Raw genomic sequence first — 19,839 nt, 5'->3', positions numbered from 1 at the left:
TGCTCCCCTAGACACGGAACTTAACTCTCGCCTTGAGCTACAACCTACATTTAGAATTAGTAGGATACAGCATGGAGGTGTCCTCACATCGATCACCGATAACTTGTGAGCCACATCCATTTTGCTAGTCGAAAACCCGGTCCGTTCCCTTCGTGTCTGCTGACTTCAAGTCCACGATCAATGCCCAAACAGGTGTAGATACCTGATCGATACTAGGACTGTTGATACTTTTAAAATATCGGGGATCCGATATACCGGAATTTAGGACAAAATCACTATCGACTATAGACAAATCGAAAGAAAGTAGCGATTTATAAATATAATGATGCCCTACAAAAATATCGGCTGCACATATAACTGCCGGTTGAGTTGTGTATTTAAGTATTGATTTATTATTAGACATTCTGTACATCAACAAGGTAGCAGTCTGCTTTGAGCAAGAACTGAAAGGAAAACACTGCACGTTCACGCTTGACGATAACCACTTTGCTAATAATGGTAACTGCATGTAAATGGCACAATAAAAGGTGTCCGATGGGTCCGTCGTTCGATTTCGTAACATATCGGGTTTGTCCGGAACTCTTCACGCTGACTAACCAGTTTTTTTTTTATTTTTGCCAACCCCAACGACCTAGCAGTTGTAGTGTTAGAATTGCGGGATGACGCTAAACGATGCAGTTCCTGTCAGTACCGCCGAGCCCCAATTACGTAAACATTTACCCTCACACGTCACCAATCACCGCAAAGACCAATCTAGTCATACAGATTTTTGTCCATCATTTTCAGCAACTGTTTTTAAAGAATGCCGATGTGACGAAATAGCACATTAATTGGTTAAAAATATTTTGTTAACGCAACTGATGTGCTGTTTCTTCACACTGTCACCCCACAGTACAATCGAATTTCCTCTCTTGTGCCATCTATTCTTGCTTCACACATTCAAAGAGAAAGATTGGACATGATGAAAGCTCAAAAAGTAGTAAGCCTGCTTCACACAGTGAAAGTAAAATTATGTTCTACTGCAATTTCAAAAGAAGGGCTTCAAATATTTACCAAAAATGGTGAAAAAACATAAAATAAAAGTATTGGCACTCGATATTGCCGATTCGAAGTCGGTATATTGACATATTGCGAGAGGGACATATCCGCCATACTTCGATACGTTTTGCAATGACACCGATATATCGATACGTTATCATTAGCTCTACCCGAAACCCAAAGTGGAGGACGTCATGGCCACCGATGGCTAGAGGCACCGTTTTTGCAGACGGACCATCAGGAATCTTATCACCAATTGTCCTTCGATGATCAATATGCCCTTTGGCTTATTTTGGTACAACCATTTACCATCCGGGTATCCTGTGCCTCGGCCATTTAGCAACACTATCTGGAGCAATTGACGAATGACGTCAATAGAATGGTCTTTTATCTGGATAACATTATTGTCATGAAGACAGACTCCATATTCTGCCACAGTTCTGCAGGAGATTTCACGTTATGTCACCACCGGTTGGGCAGTTGATAAGAAGCTCATTTGCATTCAAGAGACGGCTGCCTATTGGCAATGACGTCATGGTCTCCTTGTTTTCAAGGATGTTCTCCTCGTCCTTAGTGAGAGTGGCAAAATGCAGGTCATTGTTTCTAGAGCCCTTCACTGTGAAGTAGTCGACTTCCTCCATCAAGGATATTGGGGCATCATAGGAAGAGGATGGCCCAGGATGGTGCATACTGGATGGGTACTGATAGGGACATCAAACACACTCTTGCTGACTGCGATTGCTGACAAGGCCACCAGGTGACCCTACCAAAAAGATATTTCAAGTGGTCTCCTCCTACATGGCTGTGCCTGTGGGTACATCTGGATCTTACAGAACCATTTTTGGAGGCTAAATAGCTTATTTTGATCGCTGCACATAGAAAATTTCCGTACATTTCTCATGTGAGGTCCATTACCTCTGCAAAACAATTCAAGTATTGTCATTTGTCTTTTTGACTGAAAGGTTGCTGACTGCTCTGGCCGTAGATAAAAGGGCTTCAATTCTGTTCAGAGGAATTCAGGCAGTTCTGCGAGGTAAACAGCATCTATACGTCTGAGTGGCATCCTTTCATCAGGAATCTAATGATCTTGCTGAGCGTTTGGTCTGGTCTTTTAAGATACAAATGGCTGATCTACAGCAGGATCACAATGGAGTGAATACTTTGACGCTCTTTCTCTCAACCTAACACATCATGCCCCAACACAGTAACAGTCCCTGTCCAGAATCATCCTCGGCGCACCCAGTTTTCCATCATTGAGCCTATAGCCCATAGTGATCCACCACCAGCTGGACAAGCACATCGCTACCCGCTGAATTATGAAGCGTTTGCTGCTATATTCTCTCTGGGTCCAAGTCCAGATCATCTGACTTTTGAGCTACTCGATCGTAGAGGACCAGATGCACTGTCAGGCATGGGTCCAGAAACATAACAACCACCTCCATTCTCTTTGGGCAAGGAATTATCCAATGATGGTACTGTCACATTTTGTTTTTCAGAGATGCTCCATCGATATCAGGATCCTGGCAAGCCGCAGCTTCCGCAGCTGGAGCCCCTCATCCTCAAGACCATAATTCCCAAGGCTACCACAGACCACATCCCCATGGACGTCTGCTACACGAGCGCTGGGACATCTCAGGCATTGGATACACAAGTGTAGATGGATCTATCCATCATGGAGATGGCTCCACCATCTATCACCAGGTGGAAGGTGTGTGGGGAAGAGATGCACAATCCCAAGACTTCAGCTGTATTGCAACACAGCCAACACTCATGGTTTACCACATCAGCAGGCACCAACTACTGGTGAATAATAACACTGGCCATTGTGCGCCATCAGTAAGTAATAACACTGGCCAGTATCCACCTATGCTAAATAACATCTACCAGCTGGTCTGCAGAAATCTCACAGTGCCATCATCGCCATCCGCAGTGCTTGCACTGCAACCAACGCCACTACAGTCACTGGACTTTTTCTCTATGGTGGTCACATGTCCACTTGGGTACAGGACAAGTAACTTTCCATCCAACAATTGCTTAATTGACCACTCAGCACGTAGCCAGCTAATTCCCATTGACGAGCGGTCCCAGACACTCCAGCTCCAGTACGTTCTGAGAGCAGCCAAGCTATCTATACAGCAGAAGCCTTTGTTCTCATCATTGACCACTGTCTCATTGGACTCTACAGCTAATGGACAGTTAACTTCAAGTCAGGCATAGTCTCTCAGAGAGGAACTTTCTAGCCAGGATTCGTCTCAGTGATAAACTTTCTAGTTGACTTAGTCTATCAGTGACTAATTCACTATTCCTTCTGACTAGACTGAAAACGTGAACTTTTCTTTCCTTATTTGAACACTGATTGAGAAGATTAATTCCTTAAGTGAATTATTTTTAGTTGTGTGGACTTGCATCTAACTAACGGTTGCATTGTGATTCATAATATTACCTGTGGATAAAATTAGTTGCTAAGCAAAAGTGATTGTCTGTCAGTACATTCAGTTCATTAGAGATATTTTTACGTCTGCATAATTTGTTCCTTTTTGTGCCAAACTCCGGCTGTATTCTGGAAACCGTGTTTTCTATTCTGAGTGCATAGCTGTTTAAATAGCTTCCTACAAGGTGTTTGAGGAAGCCCGCCAACACATACTCCACACTTCTTTATGCAACGAATGCTTGCGTTTAAGGACACTATTGCTGCATAATGTTATTATGCGTGCTATCAGACAATCAGGCAATCAGTAGACAACGGAAGATAACTTCATTAAATCGACTGCTATTCAGTGAAAAAGCTGCTATTTATTTAAGCTGGAAGGAGATGTAAATATTTATTTCCAGTTGAAGGTCCCATCAATAATCAGGCCCAGAAATATAGTGATGTCAGAACTACATCCCACCTTGTACACAATTTTATTAATTGTGTTTTCCAAATTAAATAATAACCCGTTTACACCAATCCGGTCCGATACATATTTCACAGACCTGACTATGACGTTTTCAAGGAAATGAAAGAAATTTGTTTTCACATCTTTGTAAGATGGGCTATCTTGTACAGGAAACAACAGGAGAATGAATCCAGTATTATACCTCTGTGCTCACTTAATGATGTATCTTCCTTAGATGAATCACTATATCCTGTTAGTTAAATATGCAGTAAATGGTTCAAAAATGGTTCAAATGGCTCTCAGCCCTATGGGACCCAACATCTGAGGTCATCAGTTCCCTAGAACTTAGAGCTACTCAAACCTAACTAACCTAAGGACATCACACACATCCATGCTCGAAGCAGTATTCGAACCGGCGACCGTAGCAGTCGCACGGTTCCGGACTGAAGCGCCTAGAACCGTGCAGTAAATAAATTATTACTTGTCCCATAATATATAGTGTAGAAAATCTTAAGTTTAATGCCACCGTGGATTGTAATCCTTATGGACTACAGTTAAGTTGTACAAGAATAGTCATCTGAGGGAACAGGGAAGCATTGTAACCCTACATCTGAATGGCTGACGAAGATTTGAATTCTTCACTTTCCGTATGTGTATTCAGTCGCATACGATTTCAGTTTCTCTATAAGAATGTTGCTATTTCCAAATGTCTTAGACAGATCACAATGAATATTGCATTTTGTTAAATTTGCATTTATTTCAAATGCTGTGATCTACAATATTCGCTGTAAATACACTTGACACGGTCACTGCGTGTTAAGCACAGCATAGGAAGTGTAGTAGAGATAAAACCACAGCTGCAGTGACTAAAGGAAGTTCTGTTTTGATAACAGCGTATATGTCAAGCTGGGGAGAAAACATCTTACTCTCTGTTTCTTTTTAAAGTTATCGAGCACATTTTCTTGTCACGCGCTTTTTGCATATCTCCAGACGGTACTTCAACACAGTTGGAACAAAAGCTAAAAGCGGGGACCGTACACAACCAGTGCAGGAATTCAATGGAATAAATTGCTTTGTTGTTGTGGTGGTGGTGGTGGTCTTCAGTCCAGAGGCTGGTTTGATGCAGCTCTCCATGCTACTCTATCCTGTGCTAGCGTCTTCATCTACAATCAACTACTGCACTCTACATCCTTCTGAATCTGCTTAGTGTATTCATCTCTTGGTCTCCCTCGACGATTTTTACCCTCCACGCTGCCCCCAATACTAACTTGGTGATCCTTTGATGTCTCAGAACATGTCTACCAACCGATCCCTTCTTCTAGTCAAACTGTGCCACAAATTTCTCTTCTCCACAGTTCTATTCGGTACATTTTCATTAGTTGCGTGATGTACCCATCTAATCTTCAGAATTCTTGTGTAAACTATTTATTGTCCATGTTTCACATCCATACATGGCTACATTCCATACAAATACTTTTAGAAAATACTTCCTGAGACTTAAATCTGTACTCGATATTAACAAATTTCTCTTCTTCAGAAATACTTTCCTTGCCATTGCCAGTCGACATTTTATATCCTCTCTACTTCGACCATCATCAGTTATTTTGCTCACTAAATAAAAAACTCATCTACTACTTTAAGTGTCTCATTTCCTGATCTAATACCAACATCACCTGATTTAATTCGACCTTTATCCTCGTTTTGCTTTTGTTGATGTTCATCTTATATCCTCCTTTCTAAACTCTGTCCATTCCGTTCAACTGCTGTTCCAGAGCCCTTGCTGTATCTGACAAAATTACAATAAACCTCAAAGTCTCTATTTCTTCTGCATGGATTTTAATTCCTACTCCAAATTTTCTTTTGTTTCCTTTACTGCTTGCTAAACATATAGATTGAATAAAATTGAGGATAGGCTACGACCCTGTCTCACTCCCTTCTCAACCACTGCTTCCCTTTCATGCCCCTCGACACGTATAACTGCAGCCTAGTTTCTGTACAATTGTAAATAGCATTTCGCTCCCTGTATTTAACCCCTTCCACCTTCAGAATTTGAAAGAGGGTATTCCAGTCAACATTGTCAAAACCTTTTTGTGAGGCTACAAATGCTAGAAACATAGTTTTGCCTTTCCGTAATATATCTTCTAAGATAGGTCGTATGGTCAGTATTGCCTCACATGTTCGAGCATTCCTATGGAACCCAAACTAATTATCCCTAAGGTCGGCTTCTACCAGTTTTTCTATTCGTTTGTAAGGAATTCGTGTCAGTATTTTGCAGCCGCGACTTATCAAACTGATAGTTCGGTAATTTTCACACCTGTCAGCACCTCCTTTCTTGGGGATTGGGATTACTATATTCTTCCTGAAGTGTGAGGGTATTTGGCCTGCCTCATACATCTTGCTCACCGGATGGTGGAGTTTGGTCAGGGTTGGCTCTTTCATGGCTATCAGTAGTTTTGATGGAATGTTGTCTACTTCCGAGGCCTTGTTCCAACTTAGGTCTTTCAGTGCTCTGCTAAACTCGTCATGCAGTATCATTTCGTCTTCACTCACGTCCTCTTCCATTTTCATAATATTGCCCTCGAGTACATCGTCCTTGTACAGACCCTCTATATGCTCCTTCCACCTTTCTGCTTTACCTTCTTTGCTTAGAGTTGGTTTGAGACGTTTATATTCCTTTTTGCCTGCTTCATTTCCTGCATTTTTACATTTTCTCCTTTAATCATTAAATTTCAAGATATCTTCTGTTACCCAAGGATTTCTACTAGCCCTGCCTTTTTACGTATTTGATCCTGTGTTGTCTTCACTATTTCATCTCTCAAAGCTACCCATTCTTCTTCTAGTGCATATCTTTTCCCTTTTCTTGTCAATCGTTCTTTGAAACTCTCTACAACCCCTGGTTCCTTCAGTTTATCCAAGGTCCATCTCCCTAAATTAGCACCTTTTGCAGTTTCTTCAGTTAATCTATAGTTCATAACCGACAGATTGTGGTCAGAGTCCACATCAACCCCTGGAAATGTCTTACAATTTGAAACCTGGTTCCCGAATCTCTGTCTTACCGTTATATAATCTATCTGAAACCTTTCAGTGTGTCAAGGCCTCTTCCACGTGTATACATACCTTATTTCATGATAAACTGCACACACGAACCATATACATATCTAAGATGTGTTTTCAGGGATACATATCGCAATCATTACACTTGAACGTTGCTAGTTTTAGGAAACAGATTCCCAAAGGATGCTGCCGACAAGCAACGTATTCACTTTTACTAGCAATTCGTGAATGTTCAAAAATGGTTCAAATGGCTCTGAGCACTATGGGACTTAACTTCTGAGTCATCAGTCCCCTAGAACTTAGAACTACTTAAACCTAACTAACCTAAGGACATCACACACATCCATGCCCGAGGCAGGATTCGAACCTGCGACCGTAGCGGTCGCGCCGTTCCAGACTGTAGCGCCTAGAACCGCTCGCCCACTTATGGCCGGCTCGTCAATGTTACATTCTGTAAACAACAGAATATACGTTGACATTACGTCCTCATAATCAAAGTGCTTGATGCATGCCTAGGTAAAAAAAAAATGCGCGGGTTGTACTAAAATGACTTGGACACACATCTAAATAGAAACAACTCTTGAGAATGGCGATGAAGACCTGTATTGGATAATAACAAATTTTTAAATTTCTGCGCTGGTGGAGCATTCGTTTAACCATCAATAAGTTTGTAGGTGCTTTGGAACCCGATATAAAGAAAATATGATGAATCGTTCTTAGCTATGAACCCCGAAACTGAACTGTGGTCAAGGCGCGGATCCAGGGTTCGGCTCTTTTATTGTCTCCAACTTCCCTCCCCCTTCCGTCTATAAATATTACTTGCCGTTACTCAAGCTTTTAGCGTGCCACAGACGCCTAAGATTTTAGTAATAATAATAATAACAATAAAATATATAAAATATTTTATCATAATAATAATAAATATCTTTTCTTGACATTAGTGCGTAGTACATCGCCTCAGCATAACATTCAAGAAATTGTATTTCAGAGAAACACAACATTTTAAAAGCATTGCAGTCTTTCTTAGTGAAAGATCTTTCTGTTTCCGTCTTCTCTTATTCAACTTCGTTTAGTTTGTCACTTCTACCTGTGGACTTACAACCCATGTAGCATTGGCTGTTGACAGTAGGTACGGTCAGACAGGGAATGTGCGCCTTTACCTGGCTAGAATATTCCGGGTCATGTCGAAAGGCCATACACATGGACTGACTCCCCCCCACAGACACACTGAAAGCCGGCCAGTGGGGCCGAGGGGTTCTAGGCGCTTCGGTCGCTGGTTCGAATTCTGCCTCGGGCATGGATGTGTGTGATGTCCTTAGGTTTAAGTAGTTCTAAATTCTAGAGGATTGATAACCTCAGATGTTAAGTCCCATAGTGCTCAGAGCCATCTGAACACACTGAAAAGTATCCTATGTTAAATGTAGCTTCAAATTTACGGAATTCCATGCCATTTCCAAAACTATTGGCTTTCATGCTACTATATTCTCCGAAAATTAGCTGTGAAATTCGGAAACTGATAAATATGAAAATTTAAACACTTTTATTGAAATGTTGTTTGGGGGGGGGGGGGGGGAGGGGTCAAGACGCCCGTGACCCCAAACGCCTTCGATCCGTGACTGACGTAGTTTCTGCAGTTCCGCCATCAAGCTTTCCGTTTCGCTGACCTGACGCGGCGTTTTAGTTACCGTGTACACGGTTGGTGGACAGAGTTGGCGTGCATTATTTAGTGGAGTTGCAGTGGGCGAGCCGCGTCCCCGTCTGACGGGCGTGTGTCGCCGGCAGTTGCGAGGTGCTGGTGCCGGCGCTGTGCCAGCTGATGGAGGGCGCGGCCGCGCTGGGCGTCGACACGTTCCAGCTGGGCATGGCGCACCGCGGCCGCCTCAACGTCATGGCCAACGTGTGCCGCGCGCCGCTACACAAGCTCTTCGCGCTCTTCGTCGGCCTGCCGTTCGCCGACAGCGGCTCTGGCGACATCAAGTGGGTCCCCCCAATCTTCTCAGTACTCTTAGTAGGAGCCGTGTAGGCACCTACGTGAATTTGGCCAATCATCCCAGGTGAAATCTTCGGTGGTTACTGACAAGCGCCTTGTTATTCCTGGGCTCCATTTCCTTTTCATTTATAGAAATTTGACTTTGATGCCTTACTAAGAAACGTCACTATTATTATCAGTTCCTTTGGTTATTATTCATTTGGTTTAGTGACGTGTTTTACGAATGCAGCATTATTACAGTCGCACTTTCGAATCCATATACAGGGTGGTCCATTGATAGTGACCGGACCAAATATCTCACGAAATAAACGCCAAACGAAAAAACTACAAAGAACGAAACTTGTCTTGCTTGTAGGGGGAAACCCGATGGCGCTATGGTTGGCCCGCAAGATGGCGCTGCCATATGTCAAACGGATAACAACTTTAAAAAAAAATAGAAACCTCTATTTTTATTACCTATTCGTGTAGTACGTAAAGAAATATGAATGTTTTAGTTGGGCCACTTTTCTCGCTTTGTGATAGATGGCGCTGTAATAGCCACAAACGTATAAGTATGTGGTACCACGTAATATTCCGCCAGTGCGGACGGTATTTGCTCCGTGATACATTACCCGTGTTAAAATGGGCCGTTTACCAATTGCGGAAAAGGTCGATATCGTGTTGATGTGTGGCTATTGTGATCAAAATGCCCAACAGGCGTGTGCTATGTATGCTGCTCGGTATCCTGGACGACATCATCCAAGTGTCCGGACCGTTCGCCGGGTAGTTACGTTATTTAAGGAAACAGGAAGTGTTCAGCCACATGTGAAGCGTCAACCATGACCTGCAACAAATTATGATGCCCAAGTAGGTGTTTTAGCTGCTGTCGTGGCTAATCCGCACATCAGTAGCAGACAAATTGCGCGAGAATAGGGAATCTCAAAAACGTCGGTGTTGAGAATGCTACATCAACATCGATTGCACCCGTACCATATTTCTATGCACCAGGAATTGCATGGCGACGACACTGAACGTCGTGTACAGTTCTGCCACTGGGTACAAGAGAAATTACGGGACGATGACAGATTTTTTGCACGCTTTTATTTAGCGACGAAGCGTCATTCAACAACAGCGGTGACGTAAACTGGCATAATATGCACTATTGGGCAAGGGAATATCCACGCTGGCTGCGACAAGTGGAAAATCAGCGACCTTGGTGGGTTAATGTATGGTGCGACATTATGGGAGGAAGGTTAATTGGCCACTATTTTATCGGTGGCAATCTAAATGGTGCAATGTATGCCTATTTCCTACATAATGTTCTACCTATGTTACTACAAGATGTTTCACTGCATGACAGAATGGCGTTGTACTTCCAACATGATGGATGTACGGCACACAGCTCGCGTGCGGTTGAAGCGGTATTGAATAGCATATTTCATGACAGGTGGACTGGTCGTCGAAGCACGTTCACCGGATCTGACGTCCCCAGATTTCTTTCTGTGGGGAAAGTTGAAGGACATTTGCTATCGTGATCCACCGACAACGCCTGACAACATGCGTCAGCGCATTATCAATGCATGTGCGAACATTACGGAAGGCGAACTACTCGCTGTTGAAAGGAATGTCGTTATACGTATTGCCAAATGCATTGAGGTTGACGGACATCATTTTGAGCATTTCTTGCATTAATGTGGTATTTACAGGTAATCACGCTGTAACAGCACGCGTTCTCAGAAATAATAAGTTCACAAAGGTACATGTATCACATTGGAAAAACTGAAATAAAATGTTCAAACGTACCTACGTTCTGTATGGGGGTTCCCATTTTAAAAAACGCTGTTGATATCCGTTTGATCTATGGCAGCGCCATCTAGCGGGCCAAGCATTGAGCCATCGGGTTTCCCCTTTCAAGCTAGACACGTTTCGTTCTTTGTAGTTTTTTCGTTTGACGTTTATTTCGTGAGATATTTGGCCTGGTCACGATCAATGGACCACCCTGTATATTTAAAAAATGGGTGTATGTATATTGTGTGTGTGTGTGTGTGTGTTTGTGTGTGTGTGTGTGTGTGTGTGTGTGTGTGTGTACCTTCCACATCTCCTCGTAAGCCACTTGACCGATTTCATCCAAACTTGATACACGCATTCATTACTGTCAGGCAATAATCGCAGTAAGAACTGCCCATCATAGTTCAGGAGATATTATGCCCTATATAATAAACCATGAGATTCGTGAAAAAACGACGCATTGTGCATGATATTTAAATTATTACCTTTTTTCTCATAACTCTATTGGCAACATATTTCGCAGGCAGTGGCCACATATGCTGTTGAATGTACCTACGCAAATGTATCATAGTACGACCTACAGTTCAAGAGTTATGATGTCATAAACACTGAGACGCGCGAAACAATGCCGCGTCATGCATGAAGTATTAATACATTTATTCTTTACTACTAGGAAACTCCTCTAGTCGAGTCAACTTAAGGAAATCCCCTACACCCTCAACGCTTTTGACAGCTTTCTGCTGTGAAGCGCAAATGGCTGTGGGCGAAAGCAATAGACGTCTATAGCGCTTTGAAGAGGCTTTGCCATAGCGACGTTTAGAAAATCGCGTTATAGACACACCAAGCAGTTGCGGCAACCGCACAGAAACTGTGCGTTTCTACCTGAAAATTGGCAAAATGAATACCTGGGCAATGCTGGGTCTATACGCTAGTTAGAAAATAAAGTAATGTGTATCACCAGTTGGAATATTACGTCACTACGACTACAAAATTCAGTACACTCGTATGAGACATTATAACTGTTCGCTCTGATAGAACGAAGTCGAAGGCTGTGTATTGTCTGTGCTGAGAAGAAATGTCAGGATGTGTAGCTAAATTGGTCGTGTGTATCTTTGAAGATTGAGAAGTACCTTAGACGCAAGGCTTCGGCAAAGTTCAAGGCTTTCTTTTTTTTCACCAACTCGCCCTTCTTATCTTCAATTTAGTTTAGTAATGACTACATTGACATATTTCAGCAGGAGAATAGAAACAAGTGACAGATAATTGTATCCTTAAAGAAGCTCTCGCATACGAATGCTATGAGGAGGAACGTGTAGCCATTCCTCTCAAATGACAACTTTATGATTGTGATAATTGACCAAAACATCGTCGAGGAGAACAGGAGACAGCTCTCCCACTACTGTAAAGTATAGACCGAATAAAACGACGGCAGCTACTTCAGTCTAACTTTTCTTCTTGTATCCATCATCAGTGTATTCTATGACAACAATTGCTACCAACCTTGGGTTGTGGTTCATTTCAGAGAAGAATATCCATAATGTAGAGGTTCAAACTACTTTCTTTGATCTTCTCAGACAACTTGTAGAGGCTGTACAATACGCAGTTTGGTTTGAAGTTCTTCAGAATGTCGCCTGTACGCCAGATTTTGGGGTGGCTATCAGTCTTTTCAGATTTTAGGGATATTTCTTAGTTTAATACAATATATAAAGTCTTTCTGGTCATCTTTTTCCTTGAGAGCCAGGATTTCTTAGAAATTCCGACTGTACTCTATCAGAGCCCTCAGCTGTCCCCAGTCTCAATTTCAGACCTAGAATTACTTTTATTCCCACTGACTGGCTGCAACAACCCATTCATTTCAGTGGAAATCTTTATGTCGTCTGTTCCCATCCAGAATTTCTAGATCAGCTATAAATTAATAGTCATTCTGATAGCGGCATAAGTTATGGATCTCTGAGGGACGGTTCTTTCTCCCAGTAACTACTGCAATCCCTACCTCCTGTAACTGTAACTGGTAAGAGTCCATGGCGCAATTAGTTTACAACGATACTGCACAACCAAACGAATTGTCAGAAACTGTTCTTTTTATTGATAGATTCAAGGACTGGGAAAAGTTCTCCAAGTTAGGTAGCTTACTTGCATTCTTAGACAAAGCCGAAGTCGACTTGCGCAGCAGTGTGTGTGCCAGGCACTCGGGGACATGGCCAAATAGTGCCAGAAAGGTCGATTTACTCAAATGCGGGTAAGCTGCTAGCTGAGTAGGTACAGGGGGTGAGCAAAAATATGGAGACATCAAAACCACATCACATTATCACGCCTATACGGTGTAGGAACGCCGTTAGCATTCAAAACAGCTTTCTGTCTTCTCGGAATGGTTAAGTACACATCCTGTATGGTTTTCAGGGGACCCTTATACCACTCTTCCTGCAATGTTGTTGAAGTTCAGGTAACAATAATGGTAGTAGAAAGTGACGACGCACCTTTGTCGCCGAAATAGACCACAAGGTCTCAATAATATTGAGACCTGGTGACTGTGGTGACCAAGGAATTTGTAACAACCTAACCTAACCTAACCTAACCTCTCGTTCCGCTGCTGCTCACGCTAACTACGGGACCACGGCGCTCCTGAGCTCACGTTCTCCTTGATGTTGCATTTCCTGTGCATGGACTACTCAGTTTGTATATTTTGCTTTTTTTTCATGGTTCCACGCAACTTCTTCCTGTTTTCTCGATTGATCTGTGTTCAGTTTTTGAAGGCCTATCCACTGTGCCAACTTATAACTAAATCTGAGGGGGGGTGCGATGGAGAGGTTCCCTTGTTAGCATCGAGAAAGCTTTCTGCAAGTCGTTGTCACAGTTTGCAGTTGAGTACGTTCAATCTCACGATTAAATTATACATGCCGCTTTGTTCGCAGCGTACTTGTTCCCGGCGAGGAAATCACACTGAGGTGCTGCGGTGTGCGGCAGGTACCACCTGGGCACGCACCAGCAGTTCGAGAGCGCGAGCACGGGCCGGCCGGTCCGCGTCGCGCTGCTGGCCAATCCTTCGCACCTGGAGGCGGTCTGCGCAGTCGTCATGGGCCGCACGCGCGCGCTGCAGCGCCTCAGCGACCGCGACCCTGGCAAGGTGCGGCGCCGCCCTACCGACAAGCGACTGCACTTTTCACGCAGCAGCTGACGCTACTTTCACGCTTCAGGTCTTACACTGCAATCACTTTGGAGTCCGGAGCCCTCAAAGGCCGCGAGTGTGTAGGTTCAAATGGCTCTGAGCACTATCGGACTTAACTTCTGAGGTCATCAGTGCTCTAGAACTTACAACTACTTAAACCTAACTAACCTAACGACATCACACACATCCATGCCCGAGGCAGGATTCCAACCTGCGACCGTAGTGGTCGCGAGGCTCCAGACTGTAGCGCCTAGAACCGCACGGCCACTCCGGCCGGCGATGCATCTTTCAATCTAAGACATCTTACTCTACTTACTGAAGCTGGAGGTGCTATTCTGCTAGTACCAGAAAATGTCGATTACGAGGTAACTAATTAGCCTAGAAGTTGACAAGTAAGTTTTCTTGATTAACACTATAACAGTGTGTGCTGTCCCCCACATATATCGACTTCGCTGTTGAAATAGAGAACCATGAATTAGTGGGAGGATGAGTGGCTTTAATCGAGAGGCAAAATCTCGGTTGGGAGGGCTAAGAACCCAGTCTCGGCGTAGTTCCTTTCAGCTAAGCTCACTAAAAATACACTTTGGCCACTAAAATTGCTACACCAAGAAGATATGCAGATGATAAACAAATATTCATTGCACAAATATATTATACTACAACTGACATGTGGTTACATTTTCACGCGTTATGGGTGCATAGATCCTCAGAAATCAGTACACAGGACAACCACCTCTGGCCGTAATAGCGGTCTTAATACGCCTGGGCATTGAGTCGACCAGAGCTAGAATGGCGTGTACAGGTACAGCTGCCCATGCAGCTTCAACACGATACCACAGTTCATCAGGAGTAGTGACTGGCGTATTGTGACGAGCCAGTTGCTCGGCCACCATTGACCAGACGTTTTCAATTGGTGAGAGATCTGGAGAATGTGCTAGCCAGGGCAGCAGTCGAGCATCTTCTGTATGCAGAAAGGCCCGTACAGGACTTGCAACATGCGGTCGTGCATTATCCTGCTGAAATGTAGGGTTTCGCAGGGATCGAATGAAGGGTAAAGCCACGTGTCGTAACACACCTGAAATGTAACGTCCACTGTTCAAAGTGCCGTCATTGCGAACAAGAGATGACCGAGACCTGTAACAAATGGCACCCCATACCATCACGCCGGATGATACGCCAGTGTGGCGATGACGAATACACGCTTCCAATGTGCGTTCACCGCGGTGTCGCCAAACACGGATGCGACCATCATGATGCTGTAAACAGAACCTGGATTCATTCGTGCACCCAGGTTGGTCTTTTAGTACGCAGGCGCTCCGGTCTGTGATGCAGCGTCAAGGCTAACCGTAGCCATGGTCTCCGAGCTGATAGTCCATGCTGCTGCAAACGTCGTCGAACTATTCGTGCAGACGGTTGTTGTCTTGCAAACGTCCCCATCTGTTGACTCAGGGATCGAGACGTGGCTGCACGATCTGTTACAGCCATGCGGATAAGATGCCTGTCATCTTGACTGTTAGTGACACGAGGCCTTTGGGATCCAGCACGGCGTTCCGTATTACCCTCCTGAACCCACGGATTCCATATTCTGCTAACAGTCACTGGATCTCGACCAACGAGAGCAGCAATGTCGCGATACGATAAACCGCAATCGCGATAGGCTAGAATCCGACGTTTATCAAAGTCGGAAATGTATTTCTCCTCCTTACACGAGGCATCACAACAACGTTTCACAAGGCAACGCCGGTCAACTGCTGTTTGTGTATGAGAAATCAGTTGGAAACTTTCCTCATGTCAGCACGTTGTAGGTGTCGCCACCGGTGCCAACCTTGTGTGAATGCTCATTTGTGTATCACAGCACCTTCTTCCTGTCGGTTAAGTTTCGCGTCTGTAGCATGTCATCTTCGTGGTGTAGCAATTTTAATGGCCAGTAGTGTATATCAAATGCTGTTCTGATGCGTTCGTATTGAGAATTATATGCTGATGATCTGGCTGCAATGAACACACGTACATCTCGTTTCTTGCGACTTTCTGACGGCCAGTGCTACTGATACTGTCTCTCCGAAACTATTGCCTTCTACTTTTTGTAGCGTGTCTAAGTTGAGTGTCTAAGTAAGATTATGTTAGAGTAGTATTATCTTTTGAATCTTCCTATTAAAATCGTGTTGTTTTCGTTGTCCTGTGACAGGGGAGTGTTCCAAAATCGCACATCGAGGTGCATGTAAAAGGAGATACGTCATTGAATTCTTCGCTGCTGAACGAATTGCGCCCATTGTAAACCCGTCAACCTATCGTTGCATAGAAACCGTAAATAGATTACATGAAATGTATTCACAACAGCCATCAGTTGTACACACAGCAAGAGAAGTTTTGCATGGTTCAAATGGTTCAAAGCACTATGGGAGTTAACATGTGAGGTCATCAGTCCCCTAGACTTAGAACTACTTAAACCTAATTAACCTAAGGACATCGCACACATCCATGCCCGAGGCAGGATTCGAACCTGCGACCGTAGCAGCAGCGCGGTTCAGAACTGAAGCGCTTAGAACCGCTCGGCTACAGCGAGCGACGAAGTTTTGCATCACCCCGGTTCCCAGTACTCCTGAAGATAGATGTTGAATGTGGATATTGTATCACAGACACAGTCCCTTTGACTGTTCAGAGATTTCACTAAACCCGCCCAGTGATATGCATGAGCAGCGCGTATTAGACGACCAGTTCCATTCATTCCACCAGGAAGGAGATACACGACTCGTGTTGTCTGTAGTTCAACCATGCCTATACGGTCAATACCGCGCGGTTTGATCGCGTCCGCATTGTTACTTTGTGCCAGGTAGACCTCTCAACAAGGGAAGTGTCCAGGCATCTCAAAGTGAACCAAAACGATGTTTTTAGGACATGGAGGAGATACAGAGATACCGGTACTGTCGATGACATGCCTCGCTCAGACCGTCCAAGGGCTACTACTGCAGTGGATGACCGCTACCTACGGATTATGGCTAGGAGGAACCCTTGCAGCAACGCCACCATGTTGAATAATGCTTTTCGTGCAGCCACAGAACGTCCTGTTACGACTCAAACTGTGTGCAATAGGCTGCACGATGCGTAACTTCGCTCTCGACGTCCATGGCGAGGTCCATCTTTGCAACCACAGCACCATGCAGCGCGGTACAGATGGCCCAACAACATGCCGAATGGGCCGCTCAGGAATAGCATCACGTCCTCTTCACCGATGAGTGACGCGTATGCCTTCAACCAGACAATCGTCGGAGGCGTGTTTGGAGGCAACCCATTCAGGCTGAACGCCTTAGACACACTGTCCAGCGAGTGCAGCAAGGTGGAGGTTCCCTGATGTTTCGTGGTGGCATTATGTGGGGCCGACGTATGCTGCTGGTGGTCATGTAAGCCGCCGTAACAGCTGTACGATACGTGAATGCCATCCTCCGACCGATAGTGCAACCATATCGGCAGCATATTGGCGAGGCATTCGTCTTCATGGACGACAATACGCGCCCCCTTCGTACACATCTTGTGAATGACTTCCTTCAGGATAACGACATCGCTCGACTGGAGTGGCCATCATTTTCTCCAGCCATCAGCCCTATCGAAGACACCTGGGATAGACTGAAAAGTGCTGTTTATGGATGACGTGACCCACCGACAACTCTGAGGGATCTACGCCGAATCGCAGTTCAAGTGTGTGACCAACAGTGCCTTTATGAACTTGTGGATAGTATGCCACGACGAATACAGGCATTCATTAGTGCAAGAAGACGTACTACTGTGTACTAGAGGTACCGGGGTGTACAGTAGTCTCTGAAGGTCTCGCTGTATGGTGGTACAACATTCGATGTGTGGTTTTCGTGAGCAATAAAAAGGGCGGAAATGATGTTTATGTTGATCTCTATTCCAATTTTCAGTACAGGTTCCGGAACTCTCGGAATCGAGGCGACGGAAAACTTTTTTTGATGTGTGAATAATGGAATGACGAGAATGAAAATTTGTGCCAGACCACGACTCGAAGCCGGATTTCCCGCTTATCGCGAATGGTCGCGAATCATCCGGCTATCTGCACCCGATTTGCGATAATGTTCAAAGGAACTTTGCATCGTACTTCGGAATAACACAGGCACTGCAATTTCATACACTCCTGGAAATTGAAATAAGAACACCGTGAATTCATTGTCCCAGGAAGGGGAAACTTTATTGACACATTCCTGGGGTCAGATACATTCCATGATCACACTGACAGAACCACAGGCACATAGACACAGACAACAGAGCATGCACAATGTCGGCACTAGTACAGTATATATCCACCTTTCGCAGCAATGCAGGCTGCTATTCTCCCATGCAGACGATCGTAGAGATGCTGGATGTAGTCCTGTGGAACGGCTTGCCATGCCATTTCCACCTGGCGCCTCAGTTGGACCAGCGTTCGTGCTGGACGTGCAGACCGCGTGAGACGACGCTTCATCCAGTCCCAAACATGCTCAATGGGGGACAGATCCGGAGATCTTGCTGGCCAGGGTAGTTGACTTATACCTTCTAGAGCACGTTGGGTGGCACGGGATACATGCGGACGTGCATTGTCCTGTTGGAACAGCAAGTTCCCTTGCCGGTCTAGGAATGGTAGAACGATGGGTTCGATGACGGTTTGGATGTACCGTGCACTATTCAGTGTCCCCTCGACGATCACCAGAGGTGTACGGCCAGTGTAGGAGTCGCTCCCCACACCATGATGCCGGGTGTTGGCCCTGTGTGCCTCGGTCGTATGCAGTCCTGATTGTGGCGCTCACCTGCACGGCGCCAAACACGCATACGACCATCATTGGCACCAAGGCAGAAGAGACTCTCATCGCTGAAGACGACACGTCTCCATTCGTCCCTCCATTCACGCCTGTCGCGGCACCACTGGAGGCGGGCTGCACGATGTTGGGGCGTGAGTGGAAGACGGCCTAACGGTGTGCGGGACCGTAGCCCAGCTTCATGGAGACGGTTGCGAATGGTCCTCGCCGATACCCCAGGAGCAACAGCGTCCCTAATTTGCTGGGAAGTGGCGGTGCGGTCCCCTACGGCACTGCGTAGGATCCTACGGTCTTGGCGTGCATCCGTGCGTCGCTGCGGTCCGGTCCCAGGTCGACCGGCACGTGCATCTTCCGCCGACCACTGGCGACAACATCGATGTACTGTGGAGACCTCACGCCCCACGTGTTGAGCAATTCGGCGGTACGTCCACCCGGCCTCCCGCATGCCCACTATACGCCCTCGCTCAAAGTCCGTCAACTGCACATACGGTTCACGTCCACGCTGTCGCGGCATGCTACCAGTGTTAAAGACTGCGATGGAGCTCCGTATGCCACGGCAAACTGGCTGACACTGACGGCGGCGGTGCACAAATGCTGCGCAGCTAGCGCCATTCGACGGCCAACACCGAGGTTCCTGGTGTGTCCGCTGTGTCGTGCGTGTGATCATTGCTTGTACAGCCCTCTCGCAGTGTCCGGAACAAGTATGGTGGGTCTGACACACCGGTGTCAATGTGGTATGTGGTATGTTTAGGAAGGCGACTATGAGTTTACGCCCTGACAGCAACCGCTTTAACTAGTAAGCTTTCCACTTGACTATCTCTCCCATGCGTCTGCTAAATTGATTTTTCCCTTTGATTGTGTTGTTAGCTTGCATCGGAAATTATCATATTTATCAGAATCTTTATGAGTTTGATTGCTGAAATATTGTTAATGAAATTGTGTCTCTGTCATTATTTTAGTCAATTGTTGATGAGTGATTAATATATATACACGGACTGATCTTTTATAAAAGTTATGGCACAAGTTTATTGATTAAAGTAATAGGCAAACAATACATGTTAGCGTGATGTCAAATAAAACACGAACTGTTAGCAATACAAATAGACGCAACAAAAGTTAACACTCCACTGGTTGGCAAAG

At 45.0% G+C, this 19,839-nt stretch overlaps 1 protein-coding gene across 1 annotated transcript in view; it reads left to right on the top strand.

The window, feature by feature from the left end:
• The window catches only part of LOC126344642 (2-oxoglutarate dehydrogenase complex component E1-like), a 161,685-nt gene that overhangs the window by 16,080 nt on the left and 125,766 nt on the right, over positions 1 to 19,839 (top strand). The window contains exons 5-6 of the mRNA XM_050002040.1: positions 8,754 to 8,948; positions 13,693 to 13,852. Coding sequence (XP_049857997.1) covers positions 8,754 to 8,948; positions 13,693 to 13,852 — 355 coding nt within the window. The remainder of the gene's footprint in view (positions 1 to 8,753; positions 8,949 to 13,692; positions 13,853 to 19,839) is intronic.

Source organism: Schistocerca gregaria, chromosome 1, assembly GCF_023897955.1.
Source record: "Schistocerca gregaria isolate iqSchGreg1 chromosome 1, iqSchGreg1.2, whole genome shotgun sequence".
NCBI classification, from domain to species: Eukaryota; Metazoa; Arthropoda; class Insecta; order Orthoptera; family Acrididae; genus Schistocerca; species Schistocerca gregaria.
This window is presented reverse-complemented; position numbering and strand designations above follow the sequence as displayed.